The 27,535-nt window shown below is 33.9% G+C and overlaps 2 protein-coding genes across 11 annotated transcripts; one reads left to right on the top strand and one right to left on the bottom strand.

The window, feature by feature from the left end:
- The first annotated feature begins 206 nt into the window (after positions 1 to 206).
- LOC145947243 (L-xylulose reductase-like) lies at positions 207 to 3,737 on the top strand. The gene is made up of 4 exons (XM_083057049.1): positions 207 to 491; positions 1,275 to 1,704; positions 2,232 to 2,380; positions 3,479 to 3,737. The coding sequence occupies exons 1-4, from the start codon at positions 440 to 442 to the stop codon at positions 3,577 to 3,579; spliced, it is 732 nt and encodes a 243-aa protein (XP_082913175.1). The 5' UTR covers positions 207 to 439; the 3' UTR covers positions 3,580 to 3,737.
- Positions 3,738 to 4,507: 770 nt separating this feature from the next.
- On the bottom strand, positions 4,508 to 27,168 carry LOC145947126 (casein kinase I). Of its 10 annotated transcripts, none has more exons than XM_083056935.1 (10): positions 26,027 to 27,154; positions 25,484 to 25,594; positions 24,795 to 24,943; positions 23,695 to 23,891; positions 23,417 to 23,619; positions 23,047 to 23,308; positions 22,878 to 22,936; positions 22,541 to 22,698; positions 15,888 to 15,984; positions 4,508 to 12,446 (listed from the first exon to the last, which is right to left on the bottom strand). In XM_083056935.1, the coding sequence occupies exons 1-9, from the start codon at positions 26,100 to 26,102 to the stop codon at positions 15,919 to 15,921; spliced, it is 1,281 nt and encodes a 426-aa protein (XP_082913061.1). In that variant the 5' UTR covers positions 26,103 to 27,154; the 3' UTR covers positions 4,508 to 12,446; positions 15,888 to 15,918. The 10 variants fall into 10 exon arrangements, 7 of the variants coding, with proteins under 7 accessions (XP_082913061.1, XP_082913039.1, XP_082913053.1 ...); XR_014427125.1 differs by lacking the exon at positions 4,508 to 12,446 and adding an exon at positions 12,479 to 13,129 and having other exon boundaries at positions 15,801 to 15,984; XM_083056927.1 differs by lacking the exon at positions 4,508 to 12,446 and adding an exon at positions 12,479 to 13,129.
- Between the last annotated feature and the right edge of the window lie 367 nt (positions 27,169 to 27,535).

Below are 27,535 nucleotides of genomic sequence, written 5' to 3'. Positions count from 1 at the left end.
TATATTAGGGACTAGGGACTTTAATCCAAGAACAAATGGTTGAATTTAAAGACAACTAAAACTAATATTGTATGGGCCGGTTTCACCATCTCTGATTAACTCAATCGGTCGATTAAACTATATCCTTGTCTCTTTTTAAGAACGTAGCTGAAAAGAGACAAAGATATAATTTAATCGATCGATTGAGTTAATCGGAGATGGTGAAACCGGCCCTATATATGCATAATTTATCAAATGCTCCGTCGTAATAGTTACATAACACATTTTTTTCCGTCCAACACACACTCATTGACACTCTTACGCACATCACTGCTAGCTCATCAAACCATCGAGAAAAACGAGCGTGTCAAAGATTGCGTGTGGAATCAACGGAGATAAACGTGCTATATTACAGTGATACTACTGTGTTGTTGCCATAAGTCAAACTAGAGCATCAACCATGAACATCAACTTCGAGGGAAAGCGTATTCTCGTGACTGGCGCTGGTCAAGGTACGTCACACATCTTTAATGTGTTATATAAATTTCCTGAAAAATAATTTTTTAGATTTGTACGGTATTGGCCTAGTTTACATCGAGCACTTGATACGCATATCAAATAGTAAATAACTAGTAAGTTGATTCAGTTATTGGCTGATCAGCTCAAATTCACTACTTGATACGCGTATCAAGTGCTCGATGTAAACTAGGCCATTAAAGATTAATACGATCACGTTTCTTAAACACGTTACAATATAGCGAAAAAATTAATTATGATTGAATTAATAAGATAGAAAATTGTGCGTACAATTGTTATATTTTTTTATAATAAAAGTTATAATACAATAATAGATGCAAACCAACATTTTGCAGTAAAAAAAAACTGTAATAACAAAAATTTAATTTAAAAGTTGAACAGTTTCTTGCACATGTTAATTAAATTTTGTGAATAAATGCCTTATTATAACAGATATACATTTCAAACAAAATGCTTTTGTTAATATTTGTCTTAATTCTCAATTTATTTTATCAGATCCGATAATCTGAGACAAAAAAATAAATAACTAAAATTTTCAACAGATTTATACACATATATGAAATATATAATATTGGCAGACACACAGATTTATCAATTTATCTTTTAGTTTACTTCAAGGTATAAAATCAATTTGAAAATCGATAATGTTGAGTTTTTAGAGCGCGAAATGTAATAGAAAACTTTTTAAAAATTATTACAGAAAGTAGTGACGAGAGATAGCAAGATATTTCATGATAAATTTTTGTCACTAAATGCAGGTATCGGTAGAGAATTGGCTCTACGTCTCTCCAAGTACAAGGGAGAGGTGTTCGCGCTCTCGAAGACGAAGAAGAACTTGGACAGTTTGGTGACGGCTGATCCGAAAATTCATCCGGTCTGCGTCGATCTTCGTGATTGGGATGCAACCCAGAAAGCCGTTCAGAATATTCTGCCGATCGATTTATTGGTGAACAATGCTGGTGTCGTGTGCCTTACACCGTTCTTGGACGCCACACCCGAAGAATTTGATCTAATTTTTGATGTCAATGTGAAAGCTGTATTGAACGTGTCTCAGGTTGTAGCCAAGAACATGATCGAACGCAAATTTGGCGGCAGCATTGTAAATATATCGTCGCAGGCCGCTGAGGCGGCAGTGAAGGATCTCGCAGTTTATTGCGCGTCCAAAGGCGCTCTTAACATGTTGTTCAAGTATAATAATTAATATTGTTATATGATACGTAAAATGTGTGTGAAAATTCAACATTTAAGTTTGCTTCCGGTGAATTATCAGTACAGAAAATTATTGAGACGAGACAGAAGATAAAAAACATTTTCGCAATTTATGTACAAATTACTCTACGAATAAATGCGAAAATAAATGCGAAATGCGCATTGAAGGAATAAAAAATTCAGAAGCGCGTTTTTAGTTATCAATTTGATGTCAATTTTTATTCGTAAAAATTTGTCCCGATTAAAATTCTGTTAAAGTAAAATTTACTTGAACAGAATTTTAATTATGATTAAATCAAGAGAGAATAAGATTCTGTTATTTAATATCCGTTTTTTATACCTCTAATATTTGAAAAGCAAATTTATTTTCAGCTTATTCTTATAATCTAACTATTAATAATTCAATATTTTTATCGTGAAAAATTGTGCAAACATCAATTTGTGTAATCAAAAAATAATCTTTTATGATATACCTTTTTAATCTTTATATTTGCGTATATTTGTAGGACAATGGCTCTTGAGCTGGGTCCACATAATATAAGAGTCAACGGCGTCGGTCCTACGGTCGTGATGACAGAAATGGGAAAATTGGGTTGGAGCGATCCGCAGAAGGCACAAGACATGATGAAACAAATTCCATTGGGTCGATTTGCTGGTACGTAATAAATACTATAAAATGATCATTTTAATCGAAAATAACTGATTAGTTCTAATTAAACTAAAATGAGAAATATAATTTCACAAACTTACAATCCGCATAAATTTACAATCCGGATACAAATAACTCATTAATTTGCAATTTTTACGAAAACAAATTATAAATTTAGATTTTGCAATTTATAATTTATTTATATATTATTATTATAATTATAATTCATAGCTCAAATTTTACAAATTAATCGAATATATTCACAAATTAAAATAAAATGCTTATACGCATATCTTGCAAATTAAAATAGATTATTTTTTCACCCATGACCTTCACGATAACATTTACTTATGTATATTATTTTATACTTGAATATCTTATCATTCAGTAGATAGGCATTTTTCGTAACATCTTGATACATCATGACTGATCGGTGGTACGGAAAATAGATAATTAGTAACTGACATCTAATATTTGATACGTGTGTCATTTCTGACAAAGATAAGTGAGTATTTGAATTAATTTTCATAGAAATTTGGTTAACGATAACTAATAATTTGTAAACGTTATTATAAAATTGCAATATCGGTGAAGAGAATAAACTTAAATGTAATTCTTAAAATAAAAGCTAAAAAAATCTTAATTTGTGTATTTCGTAAAAAGTAATTCTTATGTATTATTTAACTTCATATTTTTAAAATGTATCTTAAATATTAGTTGTCAGCTATTATTTATTATGCTGGCGTTGTCTGCTATAAATAATTAAATGTTGCTATATACATACAAAGCATTTCTTCACTAATATTAAAAAAAAAATTATTGAATGTTAATTTACACCCGCATAATCTAGTGTAAACAGTTGCTTTTTTTCTTAGAGACAGTTTCAAACATAAATATTACTTTATAAAAACTTATTTTTCTTATATTTATTTTATTGTTGATTTAAATCAATTCAAAAGTTCCTGCGATTGAAATTTTATTTCCGTTTTTGTGAATGTTAGTCGTGAAGATCAATAAGTAATTTGATTTTCAATTGTACTACTAATCATTAGTACTACTCAATTGTACTACTACTCATTCAATTGTACTAAATTCTTGTTGCAGAAGTTGACGAAGTAGTGGATGCTGTTGTATATTTATTGAGCGACCGGAGTTCTATGATCACTGGCGTCAACTTGCTCGTTGACGGCGGTTTCGTAGTTTAGTATAAAAAGAAGTTCAAGATTATTTTCTTTAAGAGAAATATTCAATCATATTATGGTTAATCTTCAAAAATTTTGTAGATTTAAAACTAATGGAATTACATTTTTTTATGAATAACAAAATTATATAAAAAAAATAAAGATTAATATCATATATTTAACTTGCGTAAAACTCGATTTTTTCTCGAATTCCGCTAGTTTCAGTCGAATAACGCGGACATTAGCACGGTAAATTGTTCGCTATTCATTTGCGTGTGTCAGATATCCATCTATATTTTTAGTGAGTTGAGAATAATTGCACGATATAATTTATAGCCTAATAATTGAAAAACACGCAGACATTCCTTCCATCCCATTCGAATTACTAAAGTTTTCCAAATAAGCATATAAGATTAATATAATCATGTATTTAACTTGCGTAAAATTCATAGTATTATATGAAGGGACAGAACGGCTGATAGATAAATCCACAGTGCTTTTTTCATTCATTTCAATTTAATTTAAAAAATGCTTCACTTCCTCTTTTCTTCATCTTCAACTAGGTTCGACAAACAGACGGCGACAGAGAAAGCCGCGAACAGGCGAGACGAATCCGTACTCAGCCATAGCTCTGTCTCGCGAGTATATTTTCAAAAATATTCTACCGAAATACAGCCGCATGTGTACGTATAATTCGCGAGTCCTCCTCTGCCGTAGCTGCATTCGATCTAAATAACGCGAACGTTTTTCTCTCGGCTCTTAATTTGCTCCTACGGTGAACGTAACGCGGCGGAGAAACTAAGAGAGCTGCTGAAGGAAATAATACAAATCGAATGTGTCGCACTCTTCTTTAGACATGTCATTTTTAATCAGTGACATGTCTCAACTCTGCAAGATGTCCGAAAAAGCTATATGAATCTATGATACCAGTATCAGATTTTAAGACGAAAAATTCAATAGAATGTAATTTAATCAATGGTTTAAATATTTACAGTGCTATTATATATTTAAATTAAGAAGTCATGGAGAAGGTGATAAATGACTTTTGTAATTTATGTTCCAAATAAATTATTTGTCAACGAAACTGTTGCAGCTCGATTAAGCAAATTTATCTCATAATCTTCGATATTAGCCTAATAAATCATGTAAAAACAAATGAATAATAAAGCAATAATCTCTATTACGATTTAGAATTATTGTTTTACATCAAGTTTATAGCGGAATTTATATTACTCTTCACATGCCTTTTAACACACAAAGATTTTATCAAAAATTACAGTAGATTCGTTAATAATCGTTTATGCGAAACTGTAAAAATTATTTATAATTAATGCTTTCCATTTTTTATCTAAATTTAAGCGTGGAAATGTCCAAATTCTTTTTTTTTGTGGATACAATTCTTTTCAGGACACCTTGCACTGTGTATATGGCTGAAATATCATGTGCTGCATATGAAACGAGCTTAATAAGAACGTATTATTCTTACATTTTATCAAATCGCAAGACATGCTTAAACAGCACTGACGTTCGATACATTTTTAAAAGCAGAATCGCATATGCATCGATAGCAAATCCGTTATCGCCAAAATGTTTACTCGCTATTTACTGACTTCAATGAACAAAATTTAAACGAGTAACAATATCGCGTCTCGTTATCTTACCAGCCATTCTTTTGACTCGTTTTAATCAATCGATTTCAGCCAGAGTAGCGCGAAAATATCAAATTTTCTAACGACGCGCAATCTCTCTTTCTCTCTTTCTAACAATGTTAAGGTTGCTGAATCGATACCTTTTTAATTTACAATCATTTTCACAAATTATTGCAGATCAACAAGCAGAAAGCTTTTCACGCTGTCTCACGCTCTTGTTATTTTAAGATCATCATAAGCGTGGTAAATAAAGTAATTGCCATTATTGAATGAGGTCTGCACATAAATATATGTATCTTTTTTTGCCAAAATTAAATACCTCATCGTTTTTAGACAAAAATAAAATATGTATTAATATAAGTATTAGATGTATTAGTTGTCCTTAATTGTTTAACAAGAGCGAGTTACAGAAGGAAAATTCTGCACACTCTGGTGCTACGAAGATGCACAGAGATTAACCCATTTACATACAATATTATGCATTCGCGATATATTTTTTGCGTAAGATTTCAATTTTACAATGGTATATATTGCAAACAATATTTTTCGATATTAGCAGGAATAATAATAAAATATAATGTTAATTTTATGCCAAATTACGAATATAAATATAATTGAGATCATTGAAAATTCTATATATTTTTAAAGAGCTTTTTTCTCTTATTATTTATGTTCTTTTGTTAGAAAATAAAAACATAAATTTTATAAAATACATTAAGAGGATCGTTTAGCTTTTATCCCTCTTTCGTGAACTGCTTGATGAAAAGAAAAATTATGTGCGTATATGGGTTAATGTGTTTTCATCGTTCGACGACCGATTATATCTCCAGTGTTCTCTCGCCAAAACGAAGTACAAATGCAAAGCAACCGAAGAAACAAGATTATATCAAACAAATCACACCATTCTTCTCTCTCTTTCTCTCTCCCTCTTTGTCTCTCTCTCGCATTGACCAAAACACGCTTCAACTATAGGTATGGTTGCTGTTGTTTTTTTTTCTCATATAGTACACAAAGACAGTTTTACAGTGTTTATTATTTTTTATCGTTCTCGGTTTTGCTGCCCTTTTCGTCACACTTTATCGGATACTTTATCTAATCTCTCTCTCACACTCTTTCTCTTTCATTCTCTTTCTCACTTCTTCTCAAGCACACTTGCACATATTATTATAATGTTCTTCTTCCTTCAATAGATTATAATAATAATTGTATATACATATACAAACCGTTTTTTTTTCGCCTCGACACACAGTTCGATTAGTACACTTAGAATACATCAATCGCGAATTTATCATCGACTTTTGCCGTAGTCGTCGTGACATTATATCGCCAAGGGAGACCATCGGAACTTATCATCGGTCTCGCAAAACGGACTCGAGACTCTGAAACGCTCTCTTTCAAATATATATTTGCACATATCACGAAAGCTCCCCTAGGCCGGCCGAACAAGCACGTACGATTCATAATTATAATTCATAATCGCGCAAAGAAAAGATGTGTATCTTCTTTCATCTCGGTAATTACAGCTTTTCACTTGCGCGACAGTCTGCATCTTTTCCGTGTCATCATCCGAAACGCAGGTCCAACCGTAAAACGCAGAAACAGATTATCGAATATGCTCAAGATATTATTAGAAAATATAGATCTCCGTATTTCCGCATCTCTTCAGTTTCAGATAAATAATATGCGATTAGTTGTACATTTTTATTCAGCCTATTTTAACTAAGAGAATATAAATTATAATTATAAATATAATAAAATTTACAAATTACATATTTATAATTTTTTAATGATATAATTATAATTTAAGTTTCTATTGTTAATAGAGTTCTATATAGTTTTTCTATTGTAAATCAGTTCCTATATCTCTCTCTCGTCATTCTTCGATTGGACCTCGCGATTGTGCAAACTGCGCAAATAAAAAATACAAAATAACACAAGGAGGAATAATCGTTCCTCCTTGTAGTGGCATCGATCATCTCGAGAAGATTTATTGATCGCTCAAAGAATGATTTAAGAAGACGGAGCAACGAACCCGGATTGCTGCTGCGTGTATCTTCAGTCAGTTGTGGTGGGAAAACGCAAGAACTTTCGCTCGCGCTGGCAGTGATTTTATTTTCTTTTTTGAATTAAGTGGTTCTTTCTTGCTGAGAATTTCCTTGATCCAACGTATACGTTTTATTCTCGAAAACATCGCTTACCATAAATACATAGGAAAATGCACGTATAAAGAGTAGTATAATAAATCAGTTATAAATAATTATATAAAATAAAACAATCTAACTAATAAAGAGAAGAAAGATTGTACAAAATAACTGTTTATGTAAAAAAACGAGAAAAATATTGACACAGCTCTAAGCTTTTTTTTAATAATAAACAGATATGTAAGAGAGATTTTCCCTTCAATATAGAAATGTTTGACTTTACTAACGTAATGCTGTTGGCTCAAGGAAACTTTTCTCTCGGGCGATAAATGAGATTTGTTCGAACGAGAAGCGAGGAAGGTGACTCGAAGTGGAAAATATCAGGCTTCGGATCCGATTAACGGCAATGAAACTATTACGTAAAGTTGTTATTGACGGTGTAAAAAAGAATCACTTGTGAAAATTTCAATCACTACAAATAATAAATATTTTTTGACTGGTAAATGAGAGACAAAATCTTAAAACGAGTCTGCATTCGAAAATATAAAGCATATTGATATGATGCAAAGATGCATTTTTCTTAGACAACATTTAGAAAATTATAAAATTAATCGATAAAAATACTTTTAGCCAAAGTTAATCATGAAAAGAACAGTTATTTTTTTTATTACAGATCATCTTCGATTACATAGTTAAAATTGATCAAATTTAATAATTTTGTGATCGAAATGTTTCATGTCTATCTGTATAATATCTTTGCGTCTGAAATCTCTCATTATATTACTCAGTCCTTAATTGTTTTGTTAATCTTTGTAAGTTTTCAGTTTAATGTAGCAGTATCAAAAAAGCGAAATGTGTCACGTTTCACAACGAAGGATGCGATATGAAAAATTCTTGAATCGATAATCTTCCTTTTAATAATTAATTTATGCCGCCTGATATTTTTCACCCGCGCGAGAGGAGAAACAAAGAAATTCAATACAATGTGCGATGATCGGAATAGATGGATATCGCGTCGGGACACGTTACTTTGTCCTCGTCCTCCACAATCGATTTATAACTTCGTCTCGAGTTGATCGTTGCGATCCAGAGAATTTGACTACACGATATACAACGTAATAACAGTTAATTAGCAATAGCAGCAGCGGTAGTGTAATGGTAATAGTCGTAGTATTAATAGTAATAGTAATAATATGATAGTAATAGTAATAGTAGTAATAGTACCCTATATGAAAAAAAAAAAAAAAAAAGAAAAAAATACATAGAAAAACACGGTGTTGGTATAATATATTTATATACGTAACTTTTTATCACGTTTTCTCGTTTTTTTTTCTTCACTTTTTTATATTCAACGCATCGTACGATACATCGTACAAGATGTTAGGAAGAGAACCGAAGCGGGGGAAAGAAGGAGGAGGGAGGAAGGACAAGAGAGAATAAGAAGGAAGGTCGAAGATGATGAGGCGGAAACGGATGGTTTTTGCTAACCCTTAACGCGCAAATACTTGATCTTCTTTTTTCTGAAATCTCTCCGAAGAACGAGTTAGGAACGTCCTCGTCTTTCGCAAGTGCGTGGAAAAGGTTTCCGGTGCGACATTTCGACAAAAGACTCGGATTTCAGATATAGGACAAAAATGCATTTGGGATTTACAGTGTCTTACAAGTGCTTTAAAGATCAAGCATTTCGCATAATCGCGGCCCTAATAAACGTCAGATTCTAAAAGACACTTTAAAGGGTACTTCGAAGGTTTAGAGTGTCTTCTAGAATATCTTTATCGGTGTTTGTGAGACGTTGTTTTTCGAAACCGCGAAACTCGGATCTTATAAATCGCAATCATTGGGATCGGTTGCATCAACGATCTCGGTTAATTAAGCATTATAATAAATTGGGCGAGAGAGAGAGAGACAAGGCTGTGAAAGTGATAAGTGAAAATCGTAATATTCGACGGTAAATTCTTGATGTCTTGATGGCGACATGCGTGAATAAGTTCGATAACATTAAATCTTATAGTAACAATAATCTGCAAAATTTATGGTTCAGTCGTTTGATATCAGTTCAATGTTTCTTCACGTGAGTTACATAGAATCTTTAAAGAACTATAGCATGTTATGCCAAACAGCTGTTGTAAATTTTTGAGCCATTCCGTCTTTCTCTCTTCCCAACTAGACAATGACAAGAGATTGAAAGCGACTGTTCTAGATCTTGATTCATATGAGAGAAAACAGTTAACTATGTCAATCGTCGATGCAATCGGTCCTTGAACAGTTAAACGTAAGATTAGAGACTCATCGACTTGTATTCGTATCCCACATTTAAAGCAAAGTTGCATGCGATCCTCGTACGAGATAAACAAAACGCGGAATCAGATAATCCTGCGCGTTGAAGCGTTAAACATGGAAAATACGAATACGACGGAGTCTTTTCTTTGTAAATGCAGACATTCTCTTGGTGTCTGTTTTCTTATGATGCGAACACGCACGCACTTTATTCGCACTTTCCTTCCCCATCATTCTTCTCCTTCTCACACTTTCGCACGTAATCGACATACACACACACACACACACATACTTGTTACAAACACGAGACATACACACGTTAGCAGAACGATGCTGCGGTAATGTTCATCGACGGTCGCTTTCTCTCTACGTATATGTATCACATACAATTCAATATCTTTTTTCGGTCCATTTTTAAATTGATTTTCAAGAAAAAAAAAAGAGAAAAATAGGGAAGGTCGATGAACAGGACCGAGTGCGCGATTAAACTGTTTTTGCTTTTACATATTCTCAGTTAGTATTTGTTACCGTATAAAAGGGAAGGGCACGAGGTTTGTCACCGGACGAGAAGAGGTCACATCCGTTTTTTTAATTTATAGACAATGAATTCGTCCCGTGGTTATCGCGCTTTCCGTACGTAAGATCTCGTTACCTCGGAGAGCGCGATTACGACGGTATAACGGTACGCGAACCATGACGTCATAATTCATCTCACACACATACAAGTACACACATACCATATCTGTACAGTACGCCCGATCGATGCTGATGAAATAGAAAATGCTTCACGGAAACTCGCAATCGTGTTTTCTTCTTTTTCTTTTCTTACCATCTAAGCACAACCGAACGAATTGTCCCTAAAACTAGACATACTTCCCCTTCCTTGCGCGCCCGTTGTACTACGTTCTGTATGATCGTTTAACTATCGAGCTTTTTAGCGAAAAGATCTCGGCATTCTGCTGCCGTATAAATCGACGAGAGATTGTTCTCCTCGGCGAGATTGTCCGGGGAAAAAAAGTGTTTCGGAAGAGCTTCTGGCAATTCTCGGAAAATAATTTTAAAGTTTTGACAAGCGATTTGCGTTTGTAACTTTTTAATTATTTTCTTGGACACACAGATATTTCCCGAAATCTATGTTTCACCTTTTGTTTTTAGCTCAACCGGAACAATGACACGCCGAGTTTAAGGCAAGAACCGTATTAACGATGTTTCAGCAATGTATGTCGAATAACGCGATCTAGCGAAATTGATAATTACAACCGTATTTATTGGTTTTTCTCCCGTGATTGCACTTGATTCTTTTGACACTTGGAGCTAACATCTCGTTTATATATCGCCCGAAAATGTCATTTTTTGTTTTATGCAAAAATTCGTAACTTTAAGCTTTACACACTCAACAGCTGCTCGAGTCACCAATATATTCGGTCTATGTACATGTTGCGACTTATACGAAGAAATATTCTACATTTATACATACGTATTCAGTCCACTGATGGAGCAGAATACGGTAATAATTGCGCAGAATTATGTTGTGACTGTCTCGTGAAAATCGAACGATAATTTTGCGAAGTCAACTTCATTAACAAATAATTACAAAAGTCGTCAATCGACTTGTACATTGGAAAAAAAAAAAAAAAAAGCTTTTAGAAGTTATACAGAAATTTACAAATGGAATATACACCGTTACACTCAAGAATATTTATAACGTATAAAAGAAGTATCACGATTTTTAATATATCAGCATAAGCTTTCGTTTTAACACGCGCGTTTCGTTACAATTACTATTTTGACAAGAGAGCTCTCTCTGTTCTATTTACTCTCTTTCGGAAACGATTTACAAATAACGCTACAACGAACTTTGACAAATATAATTACTCGTTTGAAATTTATACCCACGAAATAAAACTTATGGAATATTGAACTCGGAAAAAAACAAAACTGGCTACAATTCGGTTCTCGCCTCTTGTATCATGAAAATTAAATGATTTCCGAATTTATACTATGTATTATGAACAACTGCGAGAATCCATCATCGAAACTGCGTACTGTACATTTGCGATTCGCCTTGAAAAAAAAAAAAGAAAAAGAAAACAGAAAAAACGATCACAATCACGTTTTATCGTCCTACATCCGCAAGAGATGTGAGGGATTCTTTTTAAGCCTCGTTACCCTCGTGAATGTATGGTCGTGAAGAGCGTCTTTCCAGACAGGATTCGCTCCGATCGTGAGAAAGAGATCCAGGACATTCAGTGGAATAATCCGCCTGAGAATCTTGCGCACTGCGATGAGAGCTGCATCGTTGCATCTTGAAGACGCGCGATGAGCGTTGTTAGCCACAGTTGAGTAGTAGTTGTTATAATTCGCCACACAACGAACATCCTGCGTTGCTTCATTCTGCGTGCTGCCAGAACAAACGACGTGTCGTTCTTTTTCTTCCTTTTTTCCTTCTCGTCATCGTCCACTCGGTACGAAGAGTCGCACGCAGGTATTTTTTTGTTACGCGATATTCATCGCGGACATCGTAACGAAGCACCACCACGCATAGAATTGTCACTGACACGCGAAAATCGTGTCGCATCACCGTTCGCCGGATGGCTGCGTGATACCACGTGTACGCGCGAGTTTATTTCCGGTTTGCGACAGGCAGGAATGAACCGTGTCGACGACGCCGGTGATAGTTGATCGTCGCTCCTGATGAACGATGCTGCTGATTACGACGATGATGATGATGATGATTCCGCTATTGCTGCTGCTGATTCACTTGTGTTGCACGCTTGCCCGCCTGACCATCAGGGTGGGTGGAGCGATTGCCGTCGCATTGGCGCTTCCAAAACAAAAGAGCACAAAACAGCGACATTAGCGCGCCACCGTCTTCATCACAAAAACGAGCTAAAGGTTCCCTCTTTTTTTTCTTTTTTTTTAAAGCGCTCCTTCTCTCGTTCGTTACATTAAACCTCCTCACTTTCGCTCTTACTCGATTTCTTTTGCCTTCTCGTGAGATCGGATAATTATTCGCGCGTTTTACAAACGATATAATAATCAAAATTATTAAAATTAATAATCATCTATCTCACAATAAAACGCAATATAGTTAATTATACCTTTATCAGAAGATAAAGGCATTAATTAACAGTCAATAGATATTCTTTAGAGAAAGTATTAAATATTAAATATTACGTCTTCTCTTTAATATATATAATGACGTATTTTGTTATCTCTTTTTAAATATTCGGCAAATTATAAATAAAGATATGCAAGAATTAATTATATTTCGTTGCATTAAAATAACTGGTTCTTTGTGCGAACTGCAAAATTCGCATATAATGGCAAATTATCGATAAGCTCGTGAAGAGGCATGAACTTCAGAGAGAAGGCTCGCACGATGAAAGTCTCCCCCGTGATCAGAGCTTTTCACGATCGGCGTCCTCTACCGTGGCACAGAAGAGAATTTCACTCCCTCTTTGTTTACTTTTGTCATTTAGAATTAGTGCGATAGCTTTCGGTTACCTGAAAAAAGTCAACGAAAGAACATAAAGCGGAATTTCGATACCGAATAATTTTGCATGTGTCTATACTTTCATAGAAAAAATTCTATCTATAGATTATGCTTGTGAAATTTAGAGTGCAAAAACGTGCATCTTACATGCACAATTATTTCAAGAGATGTCCAGCACGCACTAGTTAACGTTGAATACAAATGTATAAACAAATACCATTTTTTTTCGTTTAAATAAAACATCAAAATTTAATATTTTAAATATTTGATATATAATAATTCATAAATTAATATATAGAATATATACAAATTTAATCTAAGATGCAAATTTGTTTAGAAAACAATAAACTCATATAATTTGTCCTATTTAAATCCAGTAAAATTTAAAAAATAAACAACGATGAATTTATATAGATGTTGCACATTTTTAATTTACGATATTTTTATCCTAATATTTCCAAATGCGAATCGTATTAATAAAAATATAGTGACAATGTCATCCGGCTCTATAAATCAAGTCTACATTTCAAGACATTCAACAGTAGATTAACCAGTTTCTAAGCAGAGTTGTGCAATAAACCAGTTGAATCGTCCACCTATTCTTTGACTCGTTACGCTCTTATTGCTAGCATTACAAGTCTTGAAAGGCAAATGTGAAAGTCTTCTCCTCGCGGAGAAACATACTGCGCGTTCTAGAAAATATTTCCTTTGCAGGACATGCTAAAATTATTACTATTTTATAAATTTTCCTTAAAGAAGTCATTTAATTTACATCATCTTCGTATCATTTAATATCGTAAATTAAAAATGTGTAATATATCTATATAATTTTATTATTAATTTTTCTGTGATAAGATATAAATTAAATCATTTAAATTAAACGAATTGGAAAATTATTTACAAATTTTACTATACCGTTATACTTTGTGTGCTCAAATGTACTCTATATAAAATGTAAAATAAAATCAAAACTTTTTTTTATTTTACTCTTTATCGACATGCGATTTCTATGCTTGGACATCTCATTAACATGAAGTATAATCAGATTTTAATTTAACAATGAAGAAAATTATTCGTAAATAATTTATTAATCACATGCGATAGTCTCAAAATTATATAGCTGACCGGTCTATCACAAGCTACAGGCATTATAGATATTTACCAAAATATAGAAATTGTATGTTGCACGCATTTTAATTAGTTTTTTTAAGTTAATTATATATTCTAATATAATTTATTAAAAATAATTATTATTATATTGTGAGAAAGTGCATTCGACAGCAAGCAATAGTAAATTTATATCTTCATTTGGAGAGAATGTTTTCTCACTTAAATATGAATATCTTAAGATGTATCTTTTATTTCTTTATTTCATACCGTTAGTGATAACACATGTAGGATGTCTCTTTATCATTACAATAATACTTCCTCTGATAAACTTGAAAGCAATTTTGTTTAGAAAATAAAGACTATTTTGCGCTTAAAGAGTTTTTGCTCTTTACCTTTAAATATCTTTATAATTAATCTTTATAACTAATCTTTAAATTTTAAATTTGTTAAAATTTTTTGTTAAAAAAATACATAAATGGTAAAGTTCATGTTATCTTTATTTGCATTTTTATAAATTAAATTTGTGAAAAAATTATCCATTTTTGAAGAAAAAAAACTATGTATTTTTCAGTCGCTTGTAACTTGAAATTGATCGAAACATTCACGTTTTTATTTATATTATATACAAACTTTAAAATGATTAAAACCTACATATACCAGCAAAGATGGCGATAAAATGAAACATCCTGAATGTGGTATGCATATTGAGAATTCTTTCCAAATGACAAAATGTGTTCTTTTCCCTTTATCCATTTATCCCGAATTAACATAATAATTGGAGTACCATGCCACGGTATTGCGACACCACCTTCCTACTAAAATTAAGCTTCTGTACAACTAAACGCGCACCGATACACAAAACACAATCTAGCGTTTGCATAAGCGTAACATAAAAATTACAATCTTAAAATTGAACTATTACGCCTCGATGAATCATGAGACTTGGCGAGAGCTGTGAAAAATTGATAAAATTCAGCTTATATCATTAATATATTGCAAATTTTCATACTTGATATCACAGCCACTGTATGGTATATTTGATATAAATATGAATAGAATCAGAAACAGGCTTATAGAATGAAATTTTTCCCCAAAATGTGCAACGATCATGCAACCTCAAACGAGAGTGTAACAAGCTCTGAACTTTTTTCGCGAAGAATTCTGTGCAAGATGTTCTGAAAATAAGTCGCCAAGATATTCATTAACAAACTTGGAATCAATCTTTCTCTCTTTTTCATTATTTTTTAATTATCAATATCAAATAAAATTATCAAATCAAAATAAAAGTCTGTTATAAAGTTTATTTAAAAAATAATCAGATTTTATTTCTATTCATGAAACAATTCGAAAACTACTTGATATCTTTGTTGAGAAAAAGTCAAGTCCAAATCGATCAAAGAAAATTGCAAAACTTGACGACCTATTTTAGTATTATTTTAAACAAATATGAAGACATAGAGATGAATTCTTTTATGCCAAAACCTATCTATTATCTACATGACACTAAAGTGATCGAAATAATTAACGTTTGTGGAAAAATAATTAACGTCAACATTGTTTTTATAAGCTTACGATATTTTTCATCCGCGGATCTCAGTAGAGCAAGTTATACCCAATCGTTTAGTGGATTTAGTTGTTCTACATCGTGTAGCAACTCACTTGGACTTGGGCTGCATTTCTCCTGCAGCTGCTAGAAGTGTATCCCTACGATGCAATCGCATGCTGACCCTCCGTTCCTGTCCACCCGCACCCGATGCTGAAAGAGATTATCAGAAAAAACAATAATGCATGAAAAACTGCAAAAGAAATTCAGCCAACATTTCTATGTGTTCGTGTCGTCAACTCGCTGCCACCTTGCCTATTTTGTAATAGATTCGTATTTTTTCAATATATTTATATATATGTATAAAAAAGAAAAACTCTCTCTCTCTACAATCGCCTTTTTTTGATACAGCAGGTTCAAAGATTTATACACAAATTCAAAAGCAATCATAAAGAGGGGATAGCAATATCTCCATTAAAATAAGGTTTTTTTTTCAAAAAAAATTCCAAAACTCGATTCTCGCATAAACTCGCCGGCAATATTTTGGTCAGTACATTCAATCGTGCAAGTAGCTCGCCGAGAAGGAAAATAAGAGGTAGGAAAAATGATCGTATAGACAGAGAAGAACACTCGTTACATTGCAAAGCACACATTTTCATAGTACGTATGTGTGTTATACCCACCATGAGTCAGCCTGTAATCTAAGGCTACTTTTGAAATAACATAATTTATATTCAAAAATCGTAATAACAAAGCATTTGAAAAAATATATTATTATTGAAATTATTATTTAACTGTCGTATTTAATTTTTATGAATTTAAATATGTATATATATATATATATATATATGTATATATATGCACATAAATTTCATAAACTAAAAATACTATTCTATATGAACGGTTCACATAAAATACATAATAAACAGTTAAAGAGAAAAAAGATTAACATATTTGTTATAACAACTTTTAACTTTTAAGTGAATAATATTTTAAGTATATATTTTCTCTAGTAAAAAATAAAGATTTTACAATCTTTTTGTGATTTTGTCACAATTTTTATCGTGCTACTTTGTTTAAGTGGGAATACTTTATTTTGAATTCTATTAAATTGTATCGTTATTTCTTAATTATTGTTGTAAGCTTCTGAAATAGCAATAGTTGTAAATTACGAAGTAATATCTCAAGGATCGTGTCGTATGTAGGATATATTCGTCAGGTTGATGTGTCAAAGTAATCATATTCATGTTTGAGAAGAATGTTATTCAATATAGAAATAACATCAACCAGGCGACGTAGGGTAGATTTTCACTCTTGGCAATTGAAATGGAAAAATTAATTAGAATAAAAAAAATTTTTTTAATGTAACCGAAGAAATATGCGCAAATGTTAATGTGTTTCGAAAAATAAATTAAAATAAGAAAAGAATGATACGCTTCTGTGAAGACAGGTGATGCGACAAAATTCAAAAATTATTCAAAACAGATCTTTTTTTTTCCCCCCATTCTCTTTCTTTTTCATCGACATGTATCGAGAATCTTCTAAATCTAAAGATCTCGATGATGAATAGATCAAAAGCTATTCATCGTATGCTTGGGTTTTTCCATTCAAGCCAAGTGAGAAATAATTTTGACAAGGATAATCGACAATATCGTGTGGTGAGATAAATAAAAAGAGACCAGTCCTTGAATGGAAAAACATTTATTTGCTACTTTCTTTTCATTATCATTATCATTATCATCATTATCATCATCATCATTATCATCACTATCATCACCATTACTATATCAATAAAAAACAAGTCGATTACAGATAAATATACGATATGAAGACTTCGTAGATAAATGAAGAAAAACGGAGAGAACGAACGATATAAAGACAATGCCTGTGATCTAGTGATCTAGTGCATAGGAAGAAGTTGGCAGTGTCGTGATATTAATAAGGATAAATCTCTTCGTTCTATTGTATCGTCTAATGAGAGAGCCGAAGTACCCTTTGAGATTACAAAGATCATGGGTAAGTAGTAAACTAAACTTTATGTTCCCTATCTAAGCTTTGGTAACGCTTTCCGCGCGTCTCTGGACGCTCTCCCATATATATGTAACATTTAATTGAAAATGAAAAATTAAGCTATTGTGAATCATGAAAGGCTATCGATAATCATCCGTGAGACTTCTTCCATTTCACCAGAACGTATCGTTACACGTACACGAAGACTAATACGTATGCTTAATTAATTATCAGCAAACACGGTGGTTGAAGCTTCACAATCGGGGTACAATTAATTAATTAAATGATGAAAATGTCAATGACTAAAATAAAGGAACACAACATCGTTTTTCTTTTCTTTTAAACGCTAATTATAATTAACAACGCGTTCTATGCGATTGAAACAAATAGCGCGATAATTTCATATTAACGATATTAAACGCAACATACGTGTCAAGTTGATTCCGCTGCGAGAAATATTCAACGCTTTATACTTTTTTCGAATTTTATGATTAATAATAACAACAAATCTGACTGAGTATAATGATTGAGAATGATTGCCAGTTTGTCTATAAGAGTTCAATATTTCAATTTTGACATAATTATATCTCTGCGAATTTTGTTTTCTTTTTGTTGGTTTTTTTAAAGAGTTCAATGCATCATATAAACACATTTATATATACATCCGTAAACATATTTTTTCACTGAGCTTGTAGTTGCATAGCATCTAATAATCTTATTATAGTAATAAATGGTGTAATAATGTTTTTATTACTGAACGCTGCTCTTAATTATTTTCGGAATAGCACGATATGTAGATTGCAGGATATCTTACAAGCTATGAAAGAAATTGTGAATACAAAATTTATATTATGTTGAAGTTTATATTATGTTTAAAAAAATGCAGTTATATGAGTGCATACTTATGTAAAACAAAATATTCAGATGTACCAAATTATCAAATTAATTTTATAATAAATAATATTTTATTAATGTACTATTATTGATACTAAACTTTGACTCTAAATACTCGAAATACTCGTCAGTCCTCGTCTAGTAAAGTAGCTATCGCACGGTTTTTGTTGTCGCGATTCGAGATCTCGTATAATTCAGTCAGACCGCGAGTTCGTATAAATTAAAGTTTCTAATAAACTAATTAAAAATTTTTAGGCTTCGATTCCTTTTGTCTCTCTATTTTAGTATCGGCGAGCAAATAAACATCTTTAATGTAGCCGTGATATTGAAAGTCTTATCGCGCGTCTACATTAAATGGTTTGAATGTATTAATGTAAAATCAATGCATTAACAATAATAAGATTAATTGACAAAACTCTTTAATCTTCCTCTCTCTCTATCTCTTTATCATTAATCTTATAAATCTTATAAAACGGAAGGAAGAACATAAAAACTAGTCAGAATTTGAAAGGAACTGTAAAGAATTGATTTTTATCGTTTGATTGACAGCATTATAGATTTTGTGATAAATAAAAAAAAAAATAAATACCGCAATTATATATGGATTTTGATTTATACAAGAAACGATTGTACTGATATTTTCTCTATGAATATGATATTAATAACTCTAAACTTTAATGTTTATAAAATGATATTATGATTGTGTATGCTATATAATTCTAGGTTTTAAATAAAGGAAAGAGAAATGTGAAAGTTTAGAGAATGAATAAAACAGAAAAAAACAAGCATCAAAAAAGATTTAATGACAAGTGTTATCAGTCTATTAACTTTTAGTCAGTCTGAATAAATCAAAAGATTATTAAGGCAGAAATAAATAAATTATAAAAAATGATTAAAGCCATATGTCCCTACATTAATGTCATTATTTTATAAAATGTGCTTATAAGTTTTCTTCATTTCGTTATCATTCCAAAACCGAATTAATTTTACCAGATCATAAAAAATAATTAAGGGCATACAATTTTCAATAAAAAAAAAAAATAATAAAATTATTTTTTCAAAAACATTATTTGATAATAAAATCTGTTCGTAACATAATGAATTTTTATATAAAGCAACAAATGTATCACTGTAAAAAATAAATAAATTTATAATAAACATAAAAATGTTTTCGATATACATAAATCCTGGAAATTATTAACGATATTCGTTTGAATAATTTTACTCGAAATAATCTTTTTTTACGATTCTTATAAAAATCAAAGTCCTGTTTCTTTATTTTTTTATGATTAATTGTCGTAATTGAGCTTGTAGTTGTTAAAAAACAAAAAAAAAAGAAACAAAAACATATTTATGTACATACACGTGATTGCATAATATATGTTAATTATTATTATTATAGTTTGGTATGTGGGTACTTATCAGTCGCTACCGTAGAATAAAATCTAAATAAAGTAAAACCTAATAAGAGGACGAAACAAAAAATCAATCTCGTACCTATTATGCGGCAAGAATATACGACATTAAAAATTTCGCGACGCGTTTCTCAAATATTAATGAGCGCCATCGATTCTGTGTATGTATGTGTAAAGTCGCAGTATACAAATTTATCAAATCTAATATATGATTACACGTACAGTATATATGTTGCATGATAGAAAAAAATCGCGTATTGGCTCGAGACGTTTCATGATCACCACAATGCGATCTATAATTGATTTCACTCTTACCTGCAATCTAAGGCAATCTTGTAGTTTGGTTATAAAGATAGCCAAGATTTCAATGAGATTGTTATGACTATATGTCATGGATAATTCGACAGTGTATAGAGAAAATATATAAATAGCCATTATAAATATTAATAATATCGTATGAAAATATACGCATGAAATGCGCAGATCGCGAAAAATATTCAGTATAAAAATCACGCTTATTCTACATATTTTTTTTTGTAAAAATTATTTTATTTCTGGAGCACATCTCTCTGACCATCGAAATCTTGGTCTTGTAGTTGTTTTCCATATGAGAATATATAACGTAGATCGCTCGGTACGTGATGTAAGAGAAAGCGTTTGTTTTTTGCAAAGATTCCCCAAAGATGCCCTATACAACTGCTTTCAAATGCAAATCCAGACGAAAATGTCGAGTAGGATATTTATAAGAATTTCCAAGTTTCCCTCCGGTTTATTATGAGCCAGAGAATCACACGAATTCATACCGTGGCTCAGTATATCATAATCGTCTTTCATCTGTCGCCATTCTATGTAGCGTTTCTGTTTCTCGTCGGCGTTCTCCAGAGGTCGCAAACCATCTGTATGATCAATATTTTGTAGAGTATGCAAGTAAAATCTACCAAGTTCACTGATGGAGTATCCGATGTCTAAGCTGTCTTTGTTGCCGCTCATAGTATCTTGCGTGACGACACTCGCTATGGAACTCTCGATCAAAGGAAATCTCGACTGCATCGTTACAGTTAATTCGATATTGGCCGAAATGTCGGATCGCACCAACGATTTATTCGCATCCGAATTATTCTGCTTTACATTATTTATCGTATCTACCATTATAGAATTATTCAAATCCTGTTTCGCGTGAAACGTATCCTCCACGAGAAGCTGCGCATCTTTGAGACGACTAGTGGAGTTCTGTTCAGCAGCACCATCTATTTCGTCAAAGGAACCGAGATTGGACTGGACGGGAGCACGATTGACCAACGCGCTTGGCGTACGCTCAAAAAAATCAATGGTTTTCTGATGCCTCTGTAAAAAATACTCACATTTCTCTAGATCAGTCTGAGGATATTGATTGTTAATCGTGCGTTTCTCTCGTTTCGAGAGATCTTGGCGCTTCTCGCGCTCCCTGGTTAAAAAATGCAAGCTTCTACCGACTCGTTGTAAGAAGTTAAGCCGCTTGCGTGTCTTGTTCGCCGTCGTTGAATCGACAGACTTTTTCGAATCGAAACTCCTCTGTTTACCATGGAAAAAAGTTTTTGATTGCTCTTCCGGTAGAAGATCTAGACTTTTACAATCTACAGCTGGTATATGGATACTTTTCTCAAGCGACTCCAAGCTTTTATGCGTTTTATCCTTGTTGCGAAAAGAAAAGTTTCTGCGTTTGCTAGTCAAGGCCTCCTGCAAAAACTCGTTACTACTCTTTTTAAAGATCTCACCCTCCTTCTCAAGGAATTCCACGTTTTCTGAGTCACGCTGCATCTCGTGAATAAGACGTCTACTTACGCTACTCGTCGCAAGACACTTATGCTTCTTATCATCATCATAATCAGCGTAACTTGTTTCTTTATCCAGGTTACCAAAGCAATTCATCGAGCCGCCCGAGATCGCTGCGGTGTCGTCCGCCAATCGAACGTAATCCATTAAAACACCCTTTGTTCCTAAATCCTCAAACATCACGACTTTGCGATCTACGTCTTTCTCAGTTTTATGCCCATGAAAAAAATAGCTCTGCTTATCGAGTTGACGGGACGCCGTGTTTGGGCTCCTTTCGCGCGTTCTACCCATCGTCGGGTGATAATAGTCGCGCGACGTAGTCGCAGGATTTATCTCCGCGATACGATTAGAACCTAATTCGCGATTACGTCCCAGATTAAGACCGGTCAGGTCTAGAGAGGTCGCCGCGTCTGACGGTGGCGGCGGTGCCGCCCTATTACCCGGCGTAGTAGTTGCCTTGAATGTACTGAACTGACATGGATTTATCACGCGTGTCGCAGTGGCGGCGGCGGCAGTCTCATTGCCGCTAGGCGCAGGCTGCTGCGAGTGTCCGACTGTCACATTATGTTGCGTCTTTCGTTCGGCAATAACGAAATTCTGTTGGCTTGCGCAGAATTGTTGGTAGAATTGTATTTTACCTTGGAGATCATTCTTGTCCTGATTGTCCTGGTCACCACGAGTCTCCATCTCGCGTTTCTGCCGGATCGCTCGCAAACTCGAGTTCGGGTCCAAGCGTCCAAGCGTCGGGCCCACCGTCGGCCCGGACGCGTTCGGCAAACATTGCCGCGTATAGGGCCTGAAAATAAATATGAACGAAAAGATAAACGTAAATCTCTCACCGATAAACGCAAAACATATTGTAATATATATTATACATATACTATGATAATGTGTATAAGATTTTAAATATAAAGAAATAAAGTACTAATAAAAAAAAATATTTAATATTGCTTATTATTTCTCAAGGCGGCAGACCGATTCGTTGTCCCAGACGCCGAAAATAGAGCACGAGAGCGAGCAACGAGATGACCATGCTATTTATAAACGTGAAAAGACGGTATGGTGAGAAGGTGCAATCATCACACTAACGGGCCTAGTTTAACGTTTGAAAAGAAAGCAGATATTTTTTTAACAAAACACCGACCTTGATCGATGTTCCTGATCGTTGTTGGTCCCAGAAGGCAGCGCCGCGTTAGACGCCTGCGAGTGCATGGGCGCTTGCTGCGCGGAGGGTAAAGTTGGTTGTCTCGCGTTACCGAACTTCAGCATATTCCAGTCAAACACGTAATCGTAGGTGAAGCCCTGACCGTGGAACAGCGCTCGGAAAAGTTGTCGGAGATGCGAGTAATCTGGCCTCTCCTCGAAGCGCAAATCCCGACAATACCTTAGATACGACGCAAACTCCACTGCAATAATCAATCAAATATTTATTTTATTATATGAAACCTCATAGTATGATGGATAGAGATTTTACTTTATGCGATACGTAAAAGGATACCTTAAGAGGAACTTACCGGGATAACCCTTACAGAGTTCTTCTACGGGAGTGGACATTTTCTTCTCGGAAATGCGTTCGTACTTTTGTCTCTTGGTCGCTGCTTTCAACCCTTGCCAAGGTAAACTACCCCTATTGAAGTACATGAGGACATAGCCCAGAGATTCGAGATCATCCCGTCGTGACTGTTCAATTCCTAAGTGTGTATTTATACTCGCGTATCTGTTATCATAACAAAAGAATTAGTCAGAGGAACTATTATACACCGATATATTATACTATTGATATAACTCTAACCTGGCCGTCCCCGTCAGATTCTTGTTTTCTCGATAGGGTATATGCTTGTGTGTGCGGCCATCGCGATATTTTTTAGCCAATCCGAAATCTATAATGTAGACGAGATTACCCTTCTTTCCCAGACCCATCAGAAAGTTGTCTGGCTTAATATCACGATGAATAAAGTTGCGGCTGTGAATGTAATCTGTTCTACTTATCTGCAGAATAGAGAAGTTAAAGCACTGTTATTATAACTGTACACTATGTGTTTCAATGTGCATGCTTCATGCTTCAAAAATCATAGCTAGAGATAAATAAACTGTTTATTTAACTTGTAATTATGCATACTGCATAATACTTGCTAAATTGGTTTATTATATAAAGCATTATTCATTTTCTTGAAATATGAATGTTCTTTCAAATCAAAGCATTAACAGATATAAGTGCAAAGTATTTAAATAAAATATTAAGTAATATTTATATTTTTTCTGTAGATTTTTACACTAACACTTAAAATACGTTTTTATATATAATTCAATAATTGTGTAATATAATGTCTTAAAAAGGAAAAATATATTTATATTTATCGAGAGTATATGAGTGATTCTATATAATATAAAGCAATAACAAAGCGTATAGTGGCATATTTCTCCCTGTTAAATGAAGTAATAAATACTCAAATATAATCACAATATGAACTTTAAACATATAGCAAGGCATTTGAGCAGGAACACCCTGCACAAACACATTGAAGCAATTCTATATGAGAATAATAAGATGGAAGTTATCTGTTTAGCCTTTTATCTCAGAGTGCAGACATGAATGTGCAATATAAATAGATTCCTTTCTTGCAATGCATAATAAAGTATATAGCAAAACTGGAACTTCTAATAAAATAATTTCTCGTAACACACGCACAATCAAGCCATGTCCAAAACTAGTCATATAGATATTACATATTATAACATTAATAATATTTTAAATTTTGATAGATATAAAATATTCATTAATTTTTAAGCTATTATATTTATATTTGATATATATCATATTTATATTTTTATATCATATTTATATCCAATAGATAAAGATATTTTAATGTAAATAAGAAAATATTTATTTACCAATTGATCGGCAAGAAGTAGGACTGTTTTCAGAGTAAAACGTCTTGAACAAAAATTAAACAAATCCTCCAGCGATGGCCCAAGTAATTCCATTACCATTACATTATAATCCCCCTCCGAACCACACCATTTTATAGTTGGTATTCCAACTAGAATATTAAGAATATGAAATTATAACTCTTGAATATAATCAGAAAAAGAGGAAATAAACTTTAAAGATTATAATTAGAATACAAAGTAACTATATCACACGTACACACAGAAAGAATATTATGTTATAATAAGTATATTATGAAACTCTACTGCTGGTGAAAGTGATGAAATAATCACAGTATAGAAGCGTTATTTAACTACTAAAATGATAAAAATTGTAACTTTTTCTTGAAAATTTAATATAATCATACACTTTTCACTAAAATAAATATTTTTTGCACTTTGTATTTTAAATTAAAGTTATCAAGTTTCAATAATTATTATAGTATTCTATACTATTGTTAAATTTATTCTTTCAATATGTTGAAATTGTAAAGAGATACTAAAATAAACAGATATTAGAAATATACAATATGACATATTGATATAAAAGTGAAGATATTGGATCAGCTGTCTAATAAACGAGAACATATGATAGTTTCTATATTACAGAATAAACATTCATGTAATATACATAGAAATATTGATCTACTTACCACCTCCTTGCATCATCTTGTAAAACTTGGATTCTATGTGTAGTTGCGGATGCCGTGTCTTTATACATTCTAATTTGATAGCGACTTCCTCACCCGTAGAAATATTGGTACCTGCGAATATAAAGAAGAAAGGCTGAAGCAAGACTGTCCATTTACACATAAGACATACATATACATACATATGTACACATACACCTTTACATGCCTACATGATACAAAATAAAGAAGACAAAGGAAGAAGACAAGTGGAGGAGCAGGGAACAAGAAGAGAAGAAAGGAAAAGCGAGGAATAAATGTAGGAGTTTGGCGCGCGGAAAGTTTCACGCTCTCGCGCGTGAAATACACGGAATCCTCTGTAAACAGGGGCGGGAGGGTAGAGGGTAAAGAAAGAGAAAGAGAAAGAGAGAGAATGAGAAAGGGAGCAGGAGGGGGAGAAGACGGACGAGAAGCTCGAGTGCAAGCAAGCGAGCTTTTGGCGAGGAACTCACTCTCTCACTCTCTCTTTCTCTCCCTCTCTCTCGCTCGCGCGGGGGGACCTATTACCTAGGTAAATGTCGCCGAAGGAGCCGCTCCCGATTTTCCGTCCTAGCCGGTATTTGTTACCAACACGTAGCTCCATCGTGCACACGCGAGTCTGGATGGCGCGAGGCCTCCGGTGGTGGACAAAGTATCACGATGATCGCGCGGGCTGCACAAGGAGAGGCGACTTAGTACACACACACACACAAACACACACCAACAACCTAGCGGAGCGAAGTAGCAGCTAGCAGCAGCTGACCCGACGCGAGCGTGGAGTAGTGGCACGATGCTCGACGACGATGATGATGAACCGCGTGCTGGACTCCCTCCCGTAAATAAACAGCACGCCCGGTTACAGGCTCGAGCGCGGCGATACCTCCATGCTCGTCGTACGGGAACTCGGGCCGATCGATCTCGAACCTACGGGCATCTCTTCGTGGCTTCGTCGCGATCAAGTGAACGAAATAGCGCACCTCGTTGCGATAGCGGTCGCGCTGATGGCGGCGGCGCTGCGATCGCTGCTCCTGCTCCTCGTCGTTGTTGTTGATGACGGCGCGCGAAACAGGGGAGGAGAACCGCGGGGGAGGATGGACGATGACGAGGTGTATCGAGGAGAGACGACTTTGGGGTCCCCCCCCTTACGGGGAGGAGAGGCCTCGTGATGAGATTCGGTGAACGTGACGCGAGGATCCCGTCGTAGACGGCGGGAAGAAGGCGGGAAATGTCAATCCGTTTTTTGCACGAGCACCCACGACGACGACGGCCGATGATGGAAGCGCGCGTCGCGGCAGGGCATCCGCGACGGGATCCGGGTGACAGCGAAGCGCGATCCTGGGTACGCTTGACCAGTCGCGACGGCGTCTTCGCGATCCTACGTAGTTTCACGCGTTTTTCCTACTTTTTGCCCACCGGAGGCGGAAAAGTGGGAAGGATCCTTGCGTGGTCGTCCCGCGAACGTCCTCGTTTCCCGTCGCTTCGGAAGGCGCTCGCTTCACTAGCGCGCCCTGCAGTGACGTTCGATGAAACAGATGTTCCTTCTCCCCGAGTGTTTCTTCCCGTCTCGATCCCCTCGCCGCTCTATGCCATTTATACAAAAATATTTATAGATTTGAAAAATGCAAGAAATGTAACCACAGTTAATGAGAATAAAAAAATGTTTTTTACCTGTATTTATATTCCTGTAAAAATAATATAAATTAAAATCCACCAAGTAGAAAGAAAAAAATTAAGTTTTACGCGCGTTTTTTAAATTCTCATTGTCAGATGTATATGTATATACATACAATAATTATAAAAGTAATACTATATTTGCTATTTTGTACATTCACAAATTTCTTCTTCATTTACATATGCATTTAAGTCTATAACTTAGATATTTTTAGTATCCTAATTGAAAAAAATTTTGATTAGTATATAAAATACAGAATTTTATTAATTTTATTAATAATATTCTTAAGATAACGATAAATCCTATTGCAAATCATAGATTCTAAAGCATGTAAAGATATATATTAAGGAAAGTCATTCTAGAAG

Source organism: Prenolepis imparis, unplaced genomic scaffold (genome assembly GCF_030444845.1).
Source record: "Prenolepis imparis isolate NDT839.2.m4 unplaced genomic scaffold, iyPreImpa1.0 SCAF_2, whole genome shotgun sequence".
In the NCBI taxonomy this organism is placed as follows: Eukaryota; Metazoa; Arthropoda; class Insecta; order Hymenoptera; family Formicidae; genus Prenolepis; species Prenolepis imparis.
This window is presented reverse-complemented; position numbering and strand designations above follow the sequence as displayed.